This window comes from Lissotriton helveticus, chromosome 10 (genome assembly GCF_964261635.1).
Source record: "Lissotriton helveticus chromosome 10, aLisHel1.1, whole genome shotgun sequence".
Classification (NCBI taxonomy): domain Eukaryota; kingdom Metazoa; phylum Chordata; class Amphibia; order Caudata; family Salamandridae; genus Lissotriton; species Lissotriton helveticus.
Window position 1 is genome coordinate 301,142,778 of NC_136071.1, and position 23,026 is coordinate 301,165,803.

General features: G+C 46.3%; 1 protein-coding gene across 3 annotated transcripts in view; it reads right to left on the bottom strand.

The window, feature by feature from the left end:
* Nucleotides 1-23,026, bottom strand: part of KIF9 (kinesin family member 9) — a 691,235-nt gene that overhangs the window by 261,254 nt on the left and 406,955 nt on the right. For all 3 annotated transcript variants that reach the window (XM_078664229.1, XM_078664228.1, XM_078664230.1), the window contains one exon: nucleotides 5,010-5,210. In XM_078664229.1, the coding sequence (XP_078520355.1) occupies nucleotides 5,010-5,210 (201 nt within the window). The remainder of the gene's footprint in view (nucleotides 1-5,009; nucleotides 5,211-23,026) is intronic.

The following is a 23,026-nucleotide window of genomic DNA, read 5'->3' on the forward strand; positions in this document are numbered from 1 at the left end:
GGCCTGCAGCTTCCCATGTCGCACTGTGGGCCAGAGTACCTGGGCCACATCACAGTAGTACTCATTCTTCTACACCAATAAGCAGAGCAGGAGTGCTGTGGAATCCAAAACTGGTCACAATCTGCAGCTCAGGTTGATTATATGGCAGGAGATCAAAGGATAACTGGGGCTAAGAAGGAGTGCTACAGTATTGAATCCGCTGTGCTGGTTCGATAGCCATGACCGTGTCCCCCAGGATGACCTTTTAGCATGTTTCTCCCTATAATGTTGTTTCTCACAGAGACACTGAGCCTCTCTACTGGATATCTGAGGCATAGTTCTGGAATCAGGAGAGGCCTGTTTAGGTCTGAGCAGCTGTGCCACCAGAGATGGAGGTGGGGAAGCTGTAGGTGGCAGAGGGGCCGCAGGCTGTGTCACGTTTGGAAGTGAGGTCAGCATCTGAACCGTATGAAGTGTCAAAGCCAGAGGCAGCACTAGAGGCAGGACCTGGAGCACGAAGGGGTGAATGGCACAGAGTGGAGCCCTACTGATCCCATGGAGCCCAAAGATGTTCCAGGCGGGACCAGTGCACCCCTGAACACCTCAAACACTGCATACAAGAAGAATACTGGAATTTTCCCTGGAGTGGGAAACTCTGAGTAGTGGGAATCCTGAGGGGTTGGTTTGCACATGTGGTGCAGGGTTGATGGGAGTGGAAATCTTCAACTCCTTGGGATCGGATCTCATCTAGGGGACTTACCTTTTTTTGCTTGTCTCCTTCGTGTCCCCTCTTCTTTTTATGTTTATGCCTCCTGTTGCTAGATGTTAAGGCTGGGGACCCCGGTGAGCTAAAAAAAGGCAAGCATTGTTGATTTTCCTTGCAGTCATCCTTGGCCCTAATCATGAAGCGCTTAGCCTCCTGCTGTTTTATGGCCTTAGGAAGCATACTTTGGCAAGACTCACAAGATTTGGAGTTGCAATCAAAGCAAAGCCACCAAAGTCAGATTTAGTGATGGTCATTGATAGACATTAACCACTCACAGTCTCTGCAGGGTTTGAAACCTGAACATTTAACCCCTCACAGTCTCTGCAGGGTTTGAAACCTGAACATTTAAGTGCAGACATGCTCACTGCACTGTAGGTTTGGGTAATAGAAATTCTCTGAAGAGCTTGTAACCGGATTGTCAAAGAGCAAGCTCTGGATCCACGTTGAATAAGCAGAAAAAAGGGAAATGAGGTCGGTAGAGTAGGTGGAGGCTATACAGCTTTGGTGATGTCTCTGTGGAGGCAGTGCACCCTACCAGCATGGAAGACTATGGAAAAGTTTCTGGATTCAGTCTGGTAGCTAGGATATTGAAAAGGTGAGAAACCATCAGGTAGAAATATACATCAGAATACTCTTTATAAAAGTAAAATCAAGGGTTGGTGGAGCATTAGGATTAGAAATTCTGGAACACCGACCAATCCATGTCCATCTTTGAAACTATATACGCAAAGTCAATCTACAGTTATCTTAAAAAAAGAATATGTATTACATATTACACACCTTCCAGAGTCAGCCTTGTGTAGGCCTGTAACAGAAAGGGATGCACTGAAAGTGAAGGACTAATATTTTACACAGAGCCTGTGTCTGCACCCCAAAACCTCAGATTGGTAAAAAGCAAAAAACCTGAGGATTTACCAGAATAGACAGATTGCCTCACAGGGTGTCAAAAACGCATTGATGTGGTCTATGTGCCTAAGCTACCAATGGGGAAAATCAGAAGAAATTAGCTCTTCTAGTTCTCTCTTTTCAACTTCACCTGTTCTCTCTGTAGGTACTCAGTATCCCTAATCAGTCAGAATTTAGTGCAATTTAGTTTATAATATTCACTCATGAAATACCCCACTCAATCATTCATATTGCAAAGTAATGATTTAAGCCTAGACCTTGCATTTGTTTAAGTTTTCAGTGGAACATTTTTTTTAAACTCTTTTTATTGATTGTAAAGGCACAAAGCTCAATCATACAGCACAAATGGATATAGAGCTGGTGAGATCGTATAAGAGAAGGTCCCCACACCGGCTCTCTTGACCTCTTCCCCTTGATGTGCTGGCTACACAACCCCGGTTTGGTTTGTACATCTCTCCCCTCTTCTCCCATCCATAGATGGGGATGCAACTTCAGTCTTATTGTTGAAAATGGGGTCTCTAGTTGGTAAAGATATGCACCCTGTGCAAGTAGGGACCACAATCCTAGTCAGGCTAAGTCAGATAAACACCACAAATTAACCTGTGCTCACCCTCTGCTAGCTTGGTGCAGAACAGGCAGGCTTAACTTAGGAGACACTGTGTAAAGATTTGTGCAACACTTAAAACAGTAAACCAGATAAAACACAACATAAAAATATACCACACCGGGTTATACAAATAGAACTTAGTTAATAAATAAAACAAGACCAAAATGACAAAATTCCAATGAGTAGATACTGAGATATGCCATTTTAAAGATTTAGGTGAAAACAGTGCATAAAAGCGCAAAGCAGCAACTGTGGTAATCTGGTTGCGGTGGACTGGGACAAAGTCACAAGTTCAGGCTGACCACGATGGAGAATGGGCCAGCTACAGGGACCCACTGGGGCCTGCTGAACACAGTACTCTAAATCCTGGTGCACGGTCTGTCTGGTGTTGCTTTGAGATGCTTTGTGTCATCTGGAGTTGGTTCTGAAAAGCTGTGCGGCAAGGCTTGGTGGGCTTGGCGTTGCTTCGCATCATTCCCAGGGAGCTGTGCGGTGAGACTTTGCAGGGCTTGTCATTGCTGTGTATCATTTCCGATAGACTGGCGACTGGGCGGCGAGGCTTTGCGGGAATTCTCGCCGCCTTGCATCAATTCCGGTGAGGCTGGCAGCTGGGAAGCGAGGCTTTGCCGGGCTTTGCATTGCTTTGTGTCAGTTCTGATGAGGACCACGGAGGGCAGAGCACATTAGCCCTACTTCCAAGGGTCCAGGACTAGGGTGGTACCACTTGGCAGGGCAGACTCAAATATGGCAGAGTCCAGGTATGGGAGAAAGATGGTTGGAAGTCTTTTGTGTCCCTGAGACTTCAGAAACCAGGAGACCAGTCAGCTGGCCCTTGGAGTCACTCTGGGTTCTGGGTTGTAGAGTTGCAGGTCCTGTCCTCCTCACTCCCAAACAAGAGGGCAGCAGCACAGGTCAGCACAGCCAAGCAGGAGTCCAGCAGAGTCCAGAAGAATATTAGTCCTTGTTGCAGCACAGTAGCTCTTCTTCCTGGCACAGTATCCACAGGTCCAGAAGTGTACTGAATTGGTGGTGTCAGGCGTCCAGTACTTACACCCAGTTGTGCCTTTGATGTGTGGGAGACTTCAGAATTTCACACAAAGGCTCTGCAATGGCAGGCCTGAGACATGTTTAAAGGGTAACTAAAGTGGGTGGTACAATCAGTGCTACATGCCCACTAGTAGCATTTAATTTACAGGCCCTGGACACATGTAGTGTACTTTACTAGGTACTCGGAAGTAAATCAAATATGCCCATTGGGGATAAGCCAATGTTACCATGTTTGAAGTAGAGAGCACATGCATTTTATGTAAGGATCCAGAAGTAGTTTCCGCAGGAGTGCCAGGAACCTGAAGACAAGCCCAACCCTTCCCCCCAGCACCGGTTGTGTCTATCAAACCCTAGAACACAACGGTGATATGAAGGGAAAGGAGGGAACAAAACAAGGGAAGGCAGGGAAGAACAAAACTCCACGGACTGGTACCCTAAAGGTGGAAACAGCAGCTAGAAAGATTGTATGCTGGTTAATAAACAACAAGTGACAATAAAGCACAATAAATGGTATAATGTCTGTATATTCACCTCAATACTGGTATGATGTGCGTATGAACAATGACCAACTCGAACTTAATTGTAGTTTTCTCCTCTCACCGACAGTGAAAAGAACTGTCCCTGACCTGGTTAGAAGGAATGTAGTTAATTCTCTAGCTTTCACTAAGCATGGGGGAAAGGATTCTAGATTCTATTTCTCTTACCCTGTGGTGAAAGGCTTAAACTTTGAGAAGAAACTTTGCCTTAATCACGGGTCTCAGGTCTAGGATATCTGAAATACAACATCATCAGCATAAACAGATAGGTATCAGGACCATAGATATAATTTTATAAAGAAGCGCTAAAGCGCTTTACCCGGTTTTCTTTTCTGAAGCACTGTGATGACTGCCAGTCTTGAAATACCAGGGAGTTCAAAGCAATGTAAAAATAGGGAAAAAAATAAGGGAGTCCTCCAAGCGGACCACCCCGAACACCTCCTCCTGAATACCCCACACCTGCTCTCTACTAGTCCGGCCAACTGACGGAACACAAGTCCGGCCGGTGGGCGGAACCGTGAGACACAGGCTGAAGCTCCAGAGGGACGGAGAGGGGAAAGCCGGCGAGGGGAAAACAGGAAATAGGTAATTACGGGTCCGTTGGTTAACTACCGACGGAGGCGTATAGAGGGAGCCTTGCTCAAGGAACAGAGCGTAGAGAATCCAGCGAAGTTTACAAGAAACAGGAAAACTCCAGGAAAAGCAGATACTGGCGCGAGGGTCTGGACGTCAGGATAGGAGGTGTGCAATGAAAAACGGCTCTGCGGAAGTGACGCGACGCCAAAGCCCCGAAACACTACAGCGCGAAGCGTCATGCAATGGGGACGTCAGGCTTTAGACTCTGCCTGACCTCCCTCGCACATGCGCAGTACAGGGTGGCCATCTTTGTTGGATAGCGCAACCTGGCAGGCGAGCTGGCAGGCGTGACACTTTAGCACTGGTTAGCAGTGGTAACGTTTCCAGAGTCCTGAAACCAACAAAAACAAATTCAGCAAAAAGTGGAGGAGGAAGGCAAAATGTTGGGGTGTGGCCCTTCAAAAAGGACCAGGTCCAACACTTATGTACTGCTGTTCCCTGCATCCATTCGTAGTACCTTTTTAGTGCAGTATTAAGCAATAATCAATTAGGCATGAATGCAAAAATAAAATACAAATGCCTCAAACCTCACCTTGGACGTGTGACTTCCACTTTAGGTGGTGTTTCGGATGGTTCAGTCTCAACACTCACTACTTCCTGCTCTCGTGCTGGTACCTCTTTGGAATCCAGATCCCTTGCCGATGTGGTTAATACGATTGTTTTAGATGGGGAAGTAACTTCTGGCTCTTTTGGAGGGGCAGGCGTAGCAGGAACTTCCTTCTTAGCAATAAGGCTAGAATTAAAAGAAAAAAGTCACTCAGATTTCTGCAGGCACAGTGTGTTCGTAGGGTAATGGCAGTTGTCAATATATGACTGGTGTAACCTAAACATAACAGCTTCAGCACCTGGAGTTAATATTTTTGAAGCTCTGCTTTTCCAAAGCATTTACAGGAATGCCACATAAACCAGTCATCAGCCTATATTTCTGGTTGTGAAAAGGAGCTGGGTATGCAATAATATGTTCTGCACATTCTGTAACCTAGGTTATGATGTACCTAGTGTTCCCACTGCAGATCATTTATCTTTGAAGTTGCCCAGGTTCCAGAAGAAGGTAAAGGAAAACTTTAATCTTGCAGTCAGGGTGTACCTCTGATGTTATAGAATCACCATAGCAGCTCAGCGCCAACAGATTTGTTATGCCATCCTCTAATTGCTGTCACTTTGTAATATCCTTCAAATAACAGATATTTGTTTGAAAATACCAGGAATATGCGGGGCCAAGGTTGGAGTAAGGTTGGAAAACAGGAAATCACCCACAGAAATAAAGCATTAATCATACCCAGCCTGTGGACTTTTCTTCTAAGTAATACAATTCCATTTTCAGACTCTATTTGAATGATTTCCTAGTACTACCTAACCCAATTTGGATGGAGGACCTCAAATAATTCCAAGACAAAACACCACCTGAAGTTAAGTTGGATCACCAATCTTTCCAGAAAATCTCTACCATTGCATCTGAGTATAGAAAATAACATTTAGTAAACATATAAAAAGAAAATCAAGAATCTGCCTTGAAAATCTTCTTAAAAGGCATTCTCTAAAGGAAGCAGGTGGTTGTATCTTGTCTTGTGGAATGTGAAAACATACCAACAGATGTAATCTTGTCGGTTGCCCCACCCCACTCCTTAATACAAGCATCAACTAAAAAAAAAATTGCCTATTTTTTCAGGGCAATACCTTTGACGTTTCAATTACAGACAGCAATTTCTTGTCCAATCAGGATTGATATGTTCTTGAGATGCTATTGCTCAGAGATTTTTGTGTATCGAACGTGCAGTCTGCACTGTGACTTACGAGAAATAGAATATTAGAGGAAAGAAGGAAGTTACAGACAATAATTTATGTAACAATTCATTAAAAAAGCCTTGTTAGAAAATACGATTATATCCTCAAATTTACCTACCTTTTTTAACACACAGTGGTTAAGTGGCTGACATTGCCTTTAACTCACTCACCTTATGGCCAAAATGAATACCATTATCATAATCATAAGTCCCAGATATATGAAATGCACACAGGCATTCATTTACTTTTCTCTTAACCAGTTCAGAAAACTGGAACTTCAGAAATCAATACTTGTTAGATCTCTTTATAAATTAAGACTGAGCTGCTACATAAGCTCTAACAGTAACGATTTGCAACCCTACCATAGTGAAGTAAAGACCAGTACAACAGATGTTTCACACAATGGATCACAATGAAGTTGATTAAAGCAACATAAACATGTCAACCATAAACTCTCATACATATACCTAATTCCACAGCAACTTCTCCATCAAAAAGTTCATTATTTCATAGTGTTGACCTACTAACTGTGAGAAATTGGGTTACTGGTTGATGGGGGGGAGGGGGGGATGAAACCCTACTCAAGCAGCAACCACAATCCTTGCTAGGGCGATGCACAAGCAAATACTAAATGAATCTGTGTTCAAACCTCTGGTAGCTTGGCACAGAGCAGTCAGGCTTAACTTTGAGGCAATAAGTAAAGTATTTACGCAACACTTCAAACAGTAATAAAGTGAAAGAACAATAAAATAAAACTCCCACACAATTAAGAAACATAGGGCAAACTTTAATTATTAAATCAAGACCAAAATGTCAACACTTTGATCAGTAGAACCAGAGAAATGAAACTTTAAAGATGTCATTTAAAATAGCCCCAAAAAGAACAAAGCACCAACTGTGGTTATCTGGTCGAGCAGGACAGCGGCAGAGTAACAAGTTCAGGCCGACTGTGATGGAGCGCGGCCCGGCAACAGCGACCGAGTTAGACCTGCAAAACAAAATACCTTAAATCCTGGTGCGTGGTCTACACAGCCTTGCTTCGCAAGACTTTGCATTGTATTGTTGGGTTCCGATGAAGCTGTGCAGTGAGGCTTTGCAGGCCTTTGCAACAGTTCCGATAGGCTGTGCAGTAAAGCTTGGCAGGGCTTTGCGTCATTTTGTGTTGGTTTCAATGAGGCTAGCAGCTGTGCAGCGAGGCTTTGCATCAATTTCAATGATGCTGACAGCCACGCGGCGAGGCTTTGCGGGGCTTCTCAGAACTTCACATTGGTTCCGATGAGGACCACAGCTGGGCTTGGCAAGGCACCTTAAGTCCCACTTCCAAGGATCCAAAGCTCGGGTGGAACCGCTTGGGAGGGCAGGACTCACAGACGGCAGAGTCCAAGTGCTGGGTTCAAGGTCATTGGAAGTCTGTTATCTCCAAGGCTTCTGATCAGGAGGCCAGTCATCTGGCCCTCACAATCACACTTGGGTCCTGGTTTAAAGATGCAGGTCCAGTCTTTCTCACACAGGCAAGAGGGCAGCAAGGCAGCAGTCCTTCAGAGCAGCAAAGCGGCACTCCTCTCAACAGCACAGGAGCCTCTCTTCCTGGGAGAGTCCACAGGTTCACAAGTGCACTGGAGAGGTAGTAGCTGATGTCCAATATTTATAGTAGGTGCCTCCTCTGAAGTGGGAGAAGCTTCTAGAGGTTCCCTTTGAAGTGCACAGGTTACTTGCCTTCCCTTCCCTGGCTCCAGACTAAATACAGGGGGTATGCAACCTTTTGTGTGGAGGCAGGACACAGTCTAATCAAGTGTAAGTAGGGCTGTTTCAAGCTCTGCCCCCTTGCCCCCATTCGGCCAGTGAGGGCTCATACAGACACTTGCTATTGTATGTGGCTGTCTAGGAGGAATACACAAAGCCCAACTGTCAGCTACACCCAGTTATGTGACCCAGAGTCAGGCTGCAGGCACTAAGGGCCAGATGTGCAAAGTATGGTTCCGTTTGCAAATGGCTCGATTCAAGTCAAATAACACTTTATTCGATTAATTAAAATCATAAAAGCAATGACGATAGTACATTTATGTTTAAAAAATACAATAAAACCGATTTCATCATCAATGAGCATCGAATTCATAATAATTACAATACAAAAGATAAAAATTCAGTACCAGTAGAATTCTAATCATCCCACCGTCTCTAATGCCGCTAGTCTATTAGCTTTTTTTCGGACTGCAGCCACCAGGAAACATGCAACCCCGTAGATCACCTGGGTACTACCTAGGAGTTGTAGATACATTAATGCGGGCCTTACTTGTATAAACCCTGCTTCTCTAAGTAGTGGTACCAAAAACTGTTTCCTAATATCGGCATAGTGGTCACAGAACATAATAAAGTGCATCAAAGTCTGACTGGAAAAATTATCACAACTGCATGGGATTGATGACTCAGGTCTACCCCAAACAGGAAAATGGCCCAAAGAGAAATGGGCAATGTTAAGCCTAAATCGGATTAAAAGGTGACGGTGGAAGGGAATTGATACAATCCTAAGATATGGTTCAAGGAGTGGTGATGTCTTCAGAACGAAATTAGCTCTGACGGTAGGTTTTTGCAATTCTACCATCTCCCGTTCTTGCTCCACCCGACTTAAGAAATTAAACTTGATCCACTCTAAGTCACACTTTTGTAACGAATCGGGCGATGAGTACAATTCCGGTCGACCTAGTTTGCAGAAGGTGTTTCTGACATAAGCTAGCCAGGGTATTTTATTAAAGTTGTCTAGCGCCATACAGTCTTTTAAGATGGAATGATTTAATGTGACCTCACTATTGAGCCAGATTTTGATCCAACAAATCAGAGGGGCCAACTGTATAAGGTCCGTGATGTACCTCAGACCTAGCTCTGAGTGCAGGGAAAATACAGGAGTAGATTGGGGGACTACCAACAGTGACCTCAAAAACTTGTTTTCAATGATCTGTATTTTGCCTGATGAGACATAGCCCCAAAGTGAGGCACCATACAGTGCAATAGACAGACATTTAGATTTATATACTGTTAAAAGGGCTTCTATGGGCCTCGAGCCCAAACGCTTCGCAAAACCCAGGAGGGCAGAAGATGCTCTTGCAACAGCTAAACTCTTAGCATTTAGTTGAGGGGTCCAGGTACCCTTTTCGTCAAAAATGACGCCTAAATATGGAAAAACCGGGACTCTGGATATCACGGCCCCATTACAGGTAAAAGATTTTATTTTTTGTGCCTACGATACGTTACCTGCCACCATAACGTGAGACTTTTTACTATTTACCTCTAGGTCCAGGGACCCCATAAAACTACCGAAGGCATCCAAGAGTCTCTGCAGTCCCAGTCCCGTGCGGGCTAGTAACACCGCGTCGTCCGCATAAAGAAGGACCGGAACTGCAGAGTCTCTCACACACGGGACATCCAAGGTGGCCCCCTCCAGTTGTTCAGCCAAGGAATTAATATATAGAGTAAACAACATGGGTGCCAAAATGCACCCCTGCCTGACCCCACGCTTGGAGTTAAAATAACTGGTGCAACCCCCCTCTTTGTTAACTCTAATTGTTGCTTGGAGACCCTGGTGGAGAGTCGCTAGAAAGTTAACCAGGGAGGGATCGAAGCCTAAATTAAATAAAATCGACCACAATTTTGCCCGGTTTACCAAGTCGAAGGCCGATGAAAGGTCCATAAAACCCATGTATAGCATACCGTCCTTCGCCTGGGTGTATTTGCTTATAAGCATCTGGAGGTTAAGGCACTGGTCTAAGGTTCCTCTCTTTGCCCTAAACCCATACTGTAGGTTGGAGAGGACTCCCCTTTCTTCTAGGTGATCTTCCATTTTATGCAGGATGACTCTGCCCAAGATTTTAACGGCAGAGTCGATTAGAGAGATGGGCCTATAACAAGAGGGGTCACTCCGCAAACCTTTTTTAAACACGGGAATTATAGTCGATGTTGCCCAGGATGATGAGAATCCACTGCTGCTCAATGAATTAAAAACATTTGTTAGAATCTTTGCCCAGAGTTTTGGGAGGGTCCTATAAAGGTCATCTGAGACTCCGTCTGGCCCTGGAGCCTTGTTTTTTGATGTCTCTTCTATAGCCCTTTGAACCTCAGCCATCTCGAAGTGTAAGGGATGGTCCAAACTCAATAGGTTATGATCCGTGACTGTTACGGGTGAACACTCCTCAGTATCATAGATCCTAAGACCGGATTATCATCCCCACTAAAAAAAGGATGATTTATTGTGGCCCAAAATTTACTGCTGTCCTTCCGAATATCTATAGAGATCAGATTATTCCAGGCTTCTTCTTTGATGGCCCTTTTCCTGCAGGACATGGCCAACTTATATGCTTTTCTCATCACTGAAATGAGCTCTCTATTCCGAGGTTTTAGTTTTAAGGCCTGCAAGAGATCCTTGTGTGCTTTAGAGCAATTGGCATCAAACCACCTGGGGTGATTAAACCCTTTCTGCCTAGAATTGTTTTTTAAATCCTTGTTAATTCTGGTGCAAATGGCAACATATGCACCAATGATGTCGTTACCGATAGCTGTATTGTCTAGACAAACTGCAAAGTCCGGCTCGGCATTAGCAAGGAGATCCGACATGAAAGTATCTGGGATGACCTTAGTCCAATTTAGTCTCCTGGCCTGAGCCTTGGGGGTCAGGGTGTTAGTGGTTACGGTGTTTAAAGCTCGTTTAATTATTTCATCCCCAAGGTCCAGAGCCAGAACAAGGGGATTATGATCACTGAAAATAGAAACTATTACTTTGTATGAAATTGCCTTTACTATCAGTCCTGCTGATACGAAGATAAAATCTATTACAGTGTCTGAGTCTCTCCCTTTAAAAGTTGGAGCCCTATCCTCCCCCCTAAAACCATCTATCTCAAACAGGTTCATGGTGGCGAATAGTCCCTCAAGGGCTTCCCCCTGTGGAGTATGTTCGAAATGTGTGGAAATGGAACCAACGGGTCCCGTCACCTGATCTGCCATGCAATCCCAGCTGCACGGATGAGTGTTAAAATCTCCCATCAAAATGGTGTCGAATGCAGTGTTATGTGAGGATTTATATTCCTCTAAAAAACCTTCTAAAAAGTTAAGATGTGGGTTGCACTGGTCCTTCTCCTTGGCGTTATAAAAATTAATCAAAAGGGTAGTAGAATGAGTTGGGCCTATCCATTCCAGAATTAATATATTGGCTGAGGGCAGCTCAAGCTGTTTGAAGGAACCACCTAGCTCAAGTGAAATAAGCGAAAGCAGTCCTCCTTTCGGTCTACCCCCTAGCCCTGGGACTGCCTTAATGGCGAAACTAGAATATCCATCAAGACAAAAACTGTTTTCTGTGTCCCAGGTCTCCTGAAAAGCGATAATGGCGTGTTGTGTGACAAAATATCTCCATCTCTCATCAGCACATTTATTTTTTAGTCCTGCTATATTCCAACTAAGGAAACTACGCGTAGAGGAATGGGCTGTCGCCTTACTACCACCTAGATGCTCATGTTCAGTTTTATTTAGTCAATCATTAACGTCCATGTGAGAGAGAGAGGTGCAAACCTATTTGATAAAAATAAATCTGTAGGCCTAAGATTAGAAGAGGTACCTGTCGTAAATTGGAAATGTTGGCTCCCTCCCTCCTTCCTCAATGATGTCTGTTGGAATTGGTAGGAGTTATTTTTGTTAATGGCCATTTCGGGGTGGGGGCCTCTAAGATTATGGGCTACTAGCCTAGGAACTTGGGGTGTATTTGTGTTGGTAACACCCGTTTCAAAATGGGGAAGTATGTTTATTTGTGCAGCTACTCTAACAGGGCCTCTGTTTGACTGGGGTACCGGGGGGTAAAAATAGCCCAGGGGGAGAGGTCTAATACCAGGACCCATCGTTTCCGAGCCGTCCCAGAACAATCTGTCAGCCATGTTTGGGCAATTAAAATTTATTACCACACAATCACCGGGGATACATTTGGTTCTCCTCCCTACCCACCCAACCCGTCTAGCGGAGATAACATGCGAGATGATGTCAGCTCCTCCGCTGCTAAGTTGGGAACACCATATTTTAGCTTTCCTCAGCAGGTCAAAATCAGTTTCCACAGCCCCTATATTTAATTGGGGCACCCCAGTTAGAACTGCTACAAGGGGTGCCGCGTCGGGTGGGAGGTTTAAAGTAGGGCCCCGGATAGAGGTAGACTTTGTATGGCCTAGGACCGGTTTAAGACCTATTAACCCAGCTCCTTCCTTTAAAAGGGATTCTGCTGCGCTGGTCTGCTGTCCACTGTGGCTATTCTCCTTCCTATTCCCCGGTTTCTCTACTCTTAGGGTTGCACTGTTGTTGGCTACACAGTTTAGAGTATCTGCAGTTTCTAATTGAACAGGCTGTGAGTTGAGGCTCTCCCGTGCCTCTCGTGACTCTACTACCCTGGGATGTTGTGCCCTATATTCCGTTATAAAACAATCAATATGATTGCATTTATTTAAAAGGCTTGCCACACAGGAGTTTAGAGTATCCACAATGTCTTTGCCAATGTTCACAAGGACCGCTCCAGCCGTGATTCGAATAAGTGTTCCACCAAGTCTGCCAAGTGGTCCGGGAGTCGTGTTTGAGGGGGTGCATTATCTAAGGGCAGGCTAACATTATTGTGTTTTTTTTTTTTTAGAGTGCCTTCGTTTTCCCCTTGCCCCTTCATGTTCAATACAGTCTTGACCCTGGGTGTGCACCACATTAACCTGTTCAGGAGCTCCAGACCCATCTTGATTGTCCCGAGCAAACTCAACATTAGGTTCAAGTGGAGTCGGAGGGGCATGCTCCAAATGTAGTGTGGCACCCGAGACTTCCTGAGAGATAGATACTACATCCAAACCCAGTTCTTTCTCGGCATTGGCAATTTCTGCGCTGAGAACCCCTACTGCCGATGTGAGGTACGATATTATGGACTCGGATTTCCTGGGGACTTTAGCTTTCTTAGCTTCACCTTCCACTGTATTATGTTTTCGTTTCCCCATTTCCACAGCCAAGAGGGGTGGCCCGGTCCGGTCTCTGCTGGCCCCTGATGGCCACAGATGGCCCGCCCTCTGCCCGGGCTCAGCCCGGCGAGACCCGCGCGCGTCCCGCGACGCGGGAGGAAGTGCTGCCTGAAATACGCCTCCGGGCGGAAGCCCCAGCTGTCCGGCGGCGTCCCCGCGAATCAGGGGACGCTGGGAAGTGTAGTTTTCCTTCTGCCCTGCCCCTCTCGGCAGCCGCGGATGGTCTGCGGCGGCGGGGGCGAGCAGGGTGTGCTGGAGACCAGGAGATGCTACAAACAGGTAACGGTGGCCCCAAATGCGGTTGGAAATGTTCCCCGCTCCCCCGGAGGAAGTGCTGCCTGAAATACGCCTCCGGGCGGAAGCCCTAGCTGTCCGGCGGCGTCCCCGCGAAGCAGGGGACGCTGGGAAGTGTAGTTTTTCTTCTGCCCTGCCCCTCTCGGCGGCCGCGGATGGTCTGCGGCGGGGGCGAGCAGGGTGTGCTGGAGACCAGGAGATGCCACAAACAGGTAACGGTGGCCCCAAATGCAGTTGGAAATGTTCCCCGCTTCTCCGGAGGAAGTGCTGCCTGAAATACGCCTCCGGGCGGAAGCCCCAGCTGTCCGGCGGCGTCCCCGCGAAGCAGGGGACACTGGGAAGTGTAGTTTTCCTTCTGCCCTGCCCCTCTCGGCGGCCGCGGATGGTCTGCGGCGGCGGGGGCGAGCAGGGTGTGCTGGAGACCAGGAGATGCCACAAACAGGTAACGGTGGCCCCAAATGCGGTTGGAAATGTTCCCCCATGGCTCGATTCACAGAATCGGGTCATTTGTAACCGGAAAAATGCTTTTCAAATGTACAAAATGTAAAATTACATTCCGTAACTGGTTACGGAATTGCAATTTGTATTTGCGATTCAAATATACAAAATGTAAAATGACATTCCGTAACTGGCTATGGAATTTCAATTTGTATTTGCGATTCAGTATGTGGAAAGGACGTGTTTTGGGCATCCCTTCCAAATACCAAATTCTGGTCGCAAAACAGTAATGCTTTACCACTATTTTAAAAGTGGTGGTAACCCATTTGCAAATGGGAAGGGGTCTCATTGGGACCCCTTCACCTTTGAGAATGTTGAAAAAATTCAATTTAAGAGCAGGCAGTTGTCTGAAAGTTTCCTTTTTTTCATTTCAAACGCATCCCCTTTTCCTTTAAGGAAAACCGGGCTACAGATTTTTTTTAAAAAGACTGCTTTATTTAAAAGCAATCACAGACATGGTGGTCTTCTGACCTCAGCAGGCCACCATCTCTGTGATGGCTGCAATTCTTGATGAGTCGAATATTGTGACCTACCTCTTTAATATTCATGAGGTAGGACAATTTGCGACCCACTCAGAACCGCTATATAGAAGTTGAAAGTTCTCTTATATAAGGAACTGTGATTTCCTAATTCTGATTTGGTAAGAATCACAATTTGGAAATCGCGATTCATACTTTTTTGTACATCTGGCCCAAAATGGTTAAGGCAAGAAAGTGCCAACTTTCTAAAAGTAAAAGACACACAGCTGATGGACGGAATGCAGAGCAATGCAAACATTCACCCCCAGTCAAGAGATCTGGGTTAAATCCATCTTTCTTTTGCTCACCATGCCACCCCAGTTTAGACCCAGCCATATGCAAATCAATCTTGACACTGTGCCTAATGGGAACAGTCCAGCACGAACTGCCAAGCCAGGCCCTCACTGGACCGGAAACAAGCATCCTGGGACAGGTTTCGGGGCATCACCCATCATCAGCCAGGCTAGTTTGAATGCAGTGGCACGTTGAGCTGGGCTGTTCCCATTGGGCGCAGGGTCTAGACTGACTTGCATGTGGCTGGGTCTAAACTGGAATGGCATGGGGAGCAAAAAAACGATGGATTTAGGCCCAGATCTCTATACTGGGGTGAATGTATGACATTGTTCTGTATTCTGTCCAGCATTTGTTCTTTTTGCATTTGTCTCCCCGAGTGGGATGCGTAGGCCCAGACATGGGTCCTGTGCTCTCCATGCCACTGGAGTCAAGCTATCCTGGCTGATGAGGGGTGCAACCCTGAAACCGGTCCTAGTATGCTTATTTCCAGTCCAGGGAGGACCTGGCCTGGTAGTTCAGGCTGGACTGTTCCCATTGGGCGCAGGGTCAAGCCTGACTTGCATATGGCTGGGTCCAAACTGGAATGGCATGGGGAGCAAAAAACAATGGATTTAGGCCCATATCTCTTTACTGGGGTGAATGTATGACATTGTTCTGCATTCTATTCATCATTTGTACTTTTTGCAACTTTCTAAAAGTGGCATTTTATAAACTGTAATTTAAAATCCAACTAACATAAAATAATTGTTCATTGCAATTCCAAAGACACAAAACATGGTTACCTGTTCCCATTTCGATGTTACTGCTTTTTAAATGTAATAAGATTGCTCCATCCTATGGGAGAGGTAGGCCTTGAAGTAGTAAAAAATGGATTTAAGAGTTTTCTCACTATCAGAACATGTAAAACTTAAAAGTACATGTCCAACTTTTTTAATACACTGCACCCTGTCCTGTGGCTATCCAAGGCCTAACTTAGGGGTGACATATGTATTAAAAAAGGAAGGGTTGGGCCTGGCCAGAGGTTTATTCAGCCAGCTCGAAAATGCAATTTAAAACTGCACACAGAGGCTGCAAATGCAAGCCTGAGACATGTTTAAAGGGCTACGTAAGTGGGTGGCACAATCAGTGTTGCAAACCCACTAGTAGCATTTAATTTACAGGCCCTGGGCACATGTGGTGCCACTTTACTAGAGACTTAGAAGTAAGCTGTATATGCCGATTGGGTATAAGCCAAGCCTACCATGTTTTAAGGAGAGTGTCAGGCGCTGACCGGAACCTGCAGGGTCCAAAGCGCCTACATTGCCTAGTTTATCGCCCCTGAACTACACCTCCCAGAATGCCTGAGGGGGGAGCAACGTCTATATTGCCCAGTCAGGTATGGGGAGAGGTGCGCGTAATCTGCCGATTTTTGCAGTTGTCGTCCGTGCTTCGAGTCTCACGCTGGCTGCGTGGAGGCTCTCTCTCTCTCTACAGTGTTGTATTCTGCTGCGAGGTGTGCTTCTTCGGACTTCCTTATTGCGTGGAAGAACCGTTCAGCACATCGCCGTTTCCAGCCTGTTTCTTTCCTTCGGGCGCTGAAGTATGCACCTGGGTTGTTCTGTAGTTCCTGGTCAGGGAGAAGGGTGGAGCTGAAAGACTACAGTGGTGCTGGTATCGTTCGCGCTGAAGGAAGCGCTGCTCCTCTCATCGATCTTTCCCCTGTCGGGAATCCCAAAGGAAACCTCCTTTTTGGTGCGATCATCGGAGAGGAGTTTTGTTTATGTTCGTAGCGCTGTGGATGCGCTTATCCCCATGGGAGCCAAACCGATGCCTACAGCGAGCCTAACATTTGTCCTTTGAAATTACTCGGAACAAGTAGGTGGTAACTGTGTCCGTGGCTCCGATCTCTTCCTCCATAACTGCTGCGCTGAAGGAAGCGTGGTTGGATTGTACAGTCCTGTGGAATTCTTTTCTTTCACTTTAATGGACCCTGAGTTTATTATTTTTTGTTCTCTTACCTTGGCTCCGAACGGGCGAAGCACTTTTGTTTAGGGGCTCGTTCAAATCTCATTCCTGATTGAGAAGAAAGCCTCAATTCTGGGAGCAGTGTTTATGTTGAATCCGGATACTTGAAAGTTGGTATGTATGATCGAGTACTGCAGTTTGTGTGTAAGTGGTGGTAGTGGAATCGATGATTTATCTTTGTGGTTTCTTGTTGTAGATTCTTTAAGTTGAAGCTGAAGTCCCTGCCTGTGAGAAGTTCACCACAGGAATTCAATGCCAGTGGAAAGGTATTAGCGAGTTCTAGTGAGAATAATATGAGAGTAGTAAGCTTTGCTTGCCTATGTATTAAGTCTGTGTTTTATGTTGCAGGTCTCCCGCCTTCCCCTGGTCCCGGCCTTCTCCATTGTTTCCCTCACCTGACTACCTCACTACTCTGAGTTGTTTCTTTCCAGAGTTGGGGAAGTCTGGAGGTGGACCCGTTTTTGGCATCACACAGAAACCCGAGGAGTGGCTAGACGTTGACAGTATTACGCGCCCAAGATACATCGCTCCTTTGGTTTCTGGTGATGCGCAAACATGGCTTCCTTAGACGATGTCTTACAAGCGCTTGTCCTGGTGCAGCAAGAGTTGGCAGCCTCCAAAGGTGAAACCACCGCTCTTAGAGAGAAAGTCGATAGACAGGCAAGAAACCCTTTTGATGCTAATCAAGGTTCATCACAAATACAGGTGAACGTACCCCCGCCTAATCCATTGGCTAGTCCCGAAAGATTTACAGGTGACCCAGCCAAGATTCAGACCTTTCTCACACAAATTCTGCTGCACTTTTCGTGTAAACCTGCTTCTTTTCCGACTAATCATTCCCGAGTTGCCTTTGCCATCTCGTATATGACTGGGGATGCAGCCAATTGGGCAGTGCCCTTGGTTAAATACGATGATTCACTCTTGTCTGATTGGGACTCTTTTCGTCGAGAACTGGAAAGAGTGTTTGATAGGCGTGCTACCACAATGTCAGCTGACAGGGAATTACTAGAACTAAAGCAAGGGAAACAGGACTTGGTCACTTATCTGACTAAGTTCAACAGGTTGATAGCAGAGACTGCGTGGCCAGAGGAGAAGCGTATGTCGTTATATTATCAGGGACTTAGAGACGACATGAAAGATGTGTTAGCACAAATAGACCCACAGCCCAGAACATACACGGATTTGATGAATCTGACACTGCGTCTAGATCATAGACTAGCAGAAAGGAGAGGTGAAAGGGTTTACGGTCAGGGGGAGAAAACAGAGAAAAGTCCTAGACCCGAATCCTCCACCTCTGACCAGAAAGCTGAGCCTATGGAAATCGGAGCAGTTAGAGCCCCTTTATCCCGAGCTGAGAGAGAGATTCGCAGATCTTTGGGGTTGTGCATGTATTGCGGCAGGAAAGGTCATTTCGTGAGAGACTGCCCCACGAAACCGAAAAAGCCAGGTACATACTCCAGCAACAAGAAAGTGGCAGTCACTACCATGTCTCCTCAAAGACCGGTCAGTGTAGAATCTTTATCAGAGAAGGAAACAGAACTTTCAACGGCGTTGAGAGTCCCATCTTTGGCAGGAGCTGAGGTCATTCCTTCTGTGTCTCACATTGTTCTACAGATGAGTCTTACAGATAACAAGGGCTCGCATAACATAGAGGTGATGGTAGATTCAGGAGCTACCGGAAACTTTATTGATAGTGGACCAGTTCAGCGTCTGGAGTTGCTTCGTGTACCTAGGAACACTCCGGAAAGGGTTTTAGCAGTGGATGGGAAGCCGCTGAAGTCAGGGCCCATTACGGAAGTAACAGAAGAGCTAGAATTGGTCAGGAAAGGAGAAGGGAATATGCATGTGGAAAAGATAACCTTAAACATTATCGAAGCGCCTCAATACGAGGTGATATTGGGAATGTCCTGGTTATGGAAGCATAACCCCAAAATTGATTGGACACAGAAGTCTTTAAGTTTTGAGTTGGAACAGTGCCTATCATCCTGTGTCCACCCATTAAGCAATCATGTACTAGCCCTCACACGAGTCTATCAGGTTGCTACCGCTGCTGAAAAAGAAACTGTACTACCCCCGGCCTATGCAGAGTTTAGAGAGGTGTTTAGTGAAACTAAGGCGGAGATACTACCCCCACACAGAGAGTACGATTGTCAAATAGATCTGATTCCTAGAGCGGTACTGCCTTCTTGTAGGGTGTATGCGCTATCAGACCACGAGACACAACACCTGAGGGAGTACCTGGACCATTATGTTGACATAGGGTTTATACGTCCTTCCCGCTCTCCTGCTGCTTCACCTCTGTTTTTTAATAAAAAAGCAAATGGTGAATTGCGAACATGTCTGGACTACAGGGTTTTGAATAAGAACACTGTAAAAAATCGCTACCCTCTTCCACTCATCCCCGTCTTGTTAGATCAGGTTCGTGAAGCAGTCATTTACACCCGACTAGACTTGAGAGGGGCTTATCACCTGGTACGGATACGTGAAGGAGATGAGTGGAAGACGGCTTTTAAAACTCGCTATGGCCTTTTCGAATATCTAGTGATGCCGTTCGGGCTTTGCAACGCCCCAGCGGCTTTTCAGTTCTTCCTGAACGATGTGTTAAAGAGTTATGTGGACAAGTTTGTAGTCGTCTACATCGACGATATTTTGATCTACTCTCAAGACACAAACAGTCATGGTAATCATGTGAAGCAGGTTTTGCGGAAATTGCAGGAGAATGGGTTGTTCTGTAAATTGAACAAGTGTGAATTCCATGTGCAACAGGTGGAGTTTTTGGGTGTGATTCTGAGCCCCTCTGGGTTGTGTATGGCTGAAAGGAAGGTTTTGGCGGTGCAAGAATGGCCTATCCCAAAGAATGTAAGAGATGTACAGTGCTTCCTTGGATTTTCGAATTAGTACCGGAGGTTCATTGCACACTTCTCACAGCTGGTTTCCCCTTTAACTCGTCTGCTAAGAAAGGGACATCCTTTCTGTTGGACTCAAGAAGCCAAGAGCGCTTTTGAGTATCTCAAAAAGGCATTTACATCGGCCCCCATTCTCCAACATCCGCAGATTGAGGTGCCTTTCGTGGTGGAAGCAGACGCCTCCGACATTGCTATTGGGGCAGTGGTCTCACAACGAGATCGCCTCTCGGGACAATTACATCCAGTAGCCTTTTTGTCCAAAAAGTTGAGCCCAGCCGAACTGAACTACACGGTGGCCGAAAAAGAGTTATTGGCCATCAAGAAAGCCTTTGAAGAATGGCGGCACTATCTATGGGGGCCAAACCTCCCGTCACGGTTTACACTGACCACCATAATTTAAAATACATGAAGACCGCCAGACATCTTACACAACGTCAAATGCGATGGATGCTCTTCTTCGCAGAGTTCGACTTCGTAATTACATTCAGGCCAGGGTCAGAAAACAGAAAAGCGGATGCTCTATCCAGACAAGAGGATGTGCTAGAAACACAAGACATCCCACCGGAAGCCATCATTTCACCAGAGAAGGTGCTGTGTTCCCTTACCACAGAGAACTTCTTAGATGAGGTAAAGAACCAGAGAAGTCAAGAAGAGTGGAAACGGTGGGCCAACGATAGTCCGTCCCGAACTCTCAAACATGGTTTGCCCTTTGTGAACAACAAGTTATACCTTCCCTCCAAGGAAATCAGATTGAAGGCTTTCAACTGGTGCCACGATGCTGTAGTAGCAGGTCATTCTGGTGTTAAAAAGACATTACAGCTCGTTCAGAGACAGTTTTGGTGGGAACACATGAAAAACGACGTACACCTATGGATTAAACAGTGTGATGTGTGTGCTTGAGCCAAAGGCGAACATTGTAGAGCGAAAGGCAAACTGGTTCCTATGCCTACACCGACACAACCATGGCATACCATCAGTCTGGATTTTGTAGTAGGCCTGCCTAAAGACCAAGGGTGCGAAGCCATCATGGTGGTGGTAGACAGCCTTACTAAAATGGGACACTTCATCCCTTGCAGAAACCTGCCCACAGCCGGACAAACCGCCCAGTTGTTGCTTTCACAGGTGGTGAGGTTGCATGGACTCCCAAGGGTTATTGTTTCGGATCGTGGACCACAATTCATAGCCCGGTTCTGGAAAATGTGGTGTAAGGTTCTCCGAATCGAGGTGGCTACTTTGACGAGTTTCCATCCGCAGACAGACGGCCAGACACTCAAGACATATCTGCGCTGTTATGCTAAAGAGGCTAGTGAATCATGGGCCGCTATGTTGTGGTTAGCAGAGTTGTCGTATAACAATTCATGGCACAGTTCTATCAAAGATTCCCCCTTCCGGGCCAATCATGGTTTGCATGCTAAGGTGCTTCCTCTTTCGGTTCCCGGTGACATTACCAACCAACCCACCGTGGCTATGCTGATCAAACATCTGCAGGCTGTCCATATCAAGATACGCCGCAACCTGGATGTTGCAAAAAGACTGTATAAGTCATGGGCCGGTAGCAGACGACAGGAAGGTCCTACCTACAAGGCCGGGGATAGAGTGTGGTTGTCAACCAGGAACATCCGCTTCCGTTACAGGAGTATATTTCATCCCCGATTCATTGGGCCTTATCCGGTGGTGCGCCCTGTGGTCTCTGTGGCGTACAAACTTAAGCTGCCTGCTTCTTTGCGCATACATCTGGTATTTCACTGCAGTCTGTTGAAACCGGCTTTGGGAGCGGCTAGACGAGCTGTGTCGCCGGTGGTTCGGGATGGACAGCTAGAGTACGAAGTTCGTAAGGTGCTGGATTCGAAGATCAGGAGCGGTCGGCTCTGGTATCTCATCTCTTGGAGAGGATACGGTTCGGAGGACGATTCGTGGGAACCTTCATCCAATGTCCATGCTCCCCGGGCGGTGCGTGAGTTCCATACCCGTTGTCCTGATAAGCCTGGATCTAGGAGGCGCATGGGAGGAGGGAATTCTGTCAGGCGCTGACCGGAACCTGCAGGGTCCAAAGCGCCTACATTGCCTAGTTTATCGCCCCTGAACTACACCTCCCAGAATGCCTGATGGGGAGGAGCAACGTCTGTATTGCCCAGTCAGGTATGGGGAGAGGTGCGCGTAATCTGCCGATTTTTGCAGTTGTCGTCCGTGCTTCGAGTCTCACGCTGGCTGCGTGGAGGCTCTCTCTCTCTCTACAGTGTTGTATCCTGCTGCGAGGTGTGCTTCTTTGGACTTCCTTATTGCGTGGAAGAAGCGTTCAGCACATCGCCGTTTCCAGCCTGTTTCTTTCCTTCGGGCGCTGAAGTATGCACCTGGGTTGTTCTGTAGTTCCTGGTCAGGGAGAAGGGTGGAGCTGAAAGACTACAGTGAGCCTAACATTTGTCCTTTGAAATTACTCGGAACAAGTAGGTGGTAACTGTGTCTGTGGCTTGGATCTCTTCCTCCATAACTGCTGCGCTGAAGGAAGCGTGTTTGGATTGTACATTCCTGTGGAATTCTTTTCTTTCACTTTAATGGACCCTGAGTTTATTATTTTTTGTTCTCTTACCTTGGCTCTGAACGGGCGGAGCACTTTTGTTTAGGGGCTCGTTCAAATCTCATTCCTGATTGAGAAGAAAGCCTCAATTCTGGGAGCAGTGTTTATGTTGAATCCGGATACTTGAAAGTTGGTATGTATGATCGAGTACTGCAGTTTGTGTGTAAGTGGTGGTAGTGGAATCGATGATTTATCTTTGTGGTTTTTTGTTGTAGGTTCTTTAAGTTGAAGCTGAAGTCCCTGCCTGTGGGAAGTTCACCACAGGAATTCAATGCCAGTGGAAAGGTATTAGCGAGTTCTAGTGAGAATAATATGAGAGTAGTAAGCTTTGCTTGCCTATGTATTAAGTCTGTGTTTTATGTTGTAGGTTCTCCCGCCTTCCCCTGGTCCCGGCCTTCTCCATTATTTCCCTCACCTGACTACCTCACTACTCTGAGTTGTTTCTTTCCAGAGTTGGGGAAGTCTGAAGGTGGACCCCTTTTTGGTATCACACAGAAACCCGAGGAGTGGCTACACGTTGACAGAGAGAGCACAGGCACTTTAGCACTGGTTAGTTGTGGTAAAGTGCGCAGAGTCCAAAATCCAATAGAAACAAAGTCACCAAAAAGGAGGGCTGAAGGCAAAACTTTAGAGGAAACCAACATCAAGGATGCCTGATC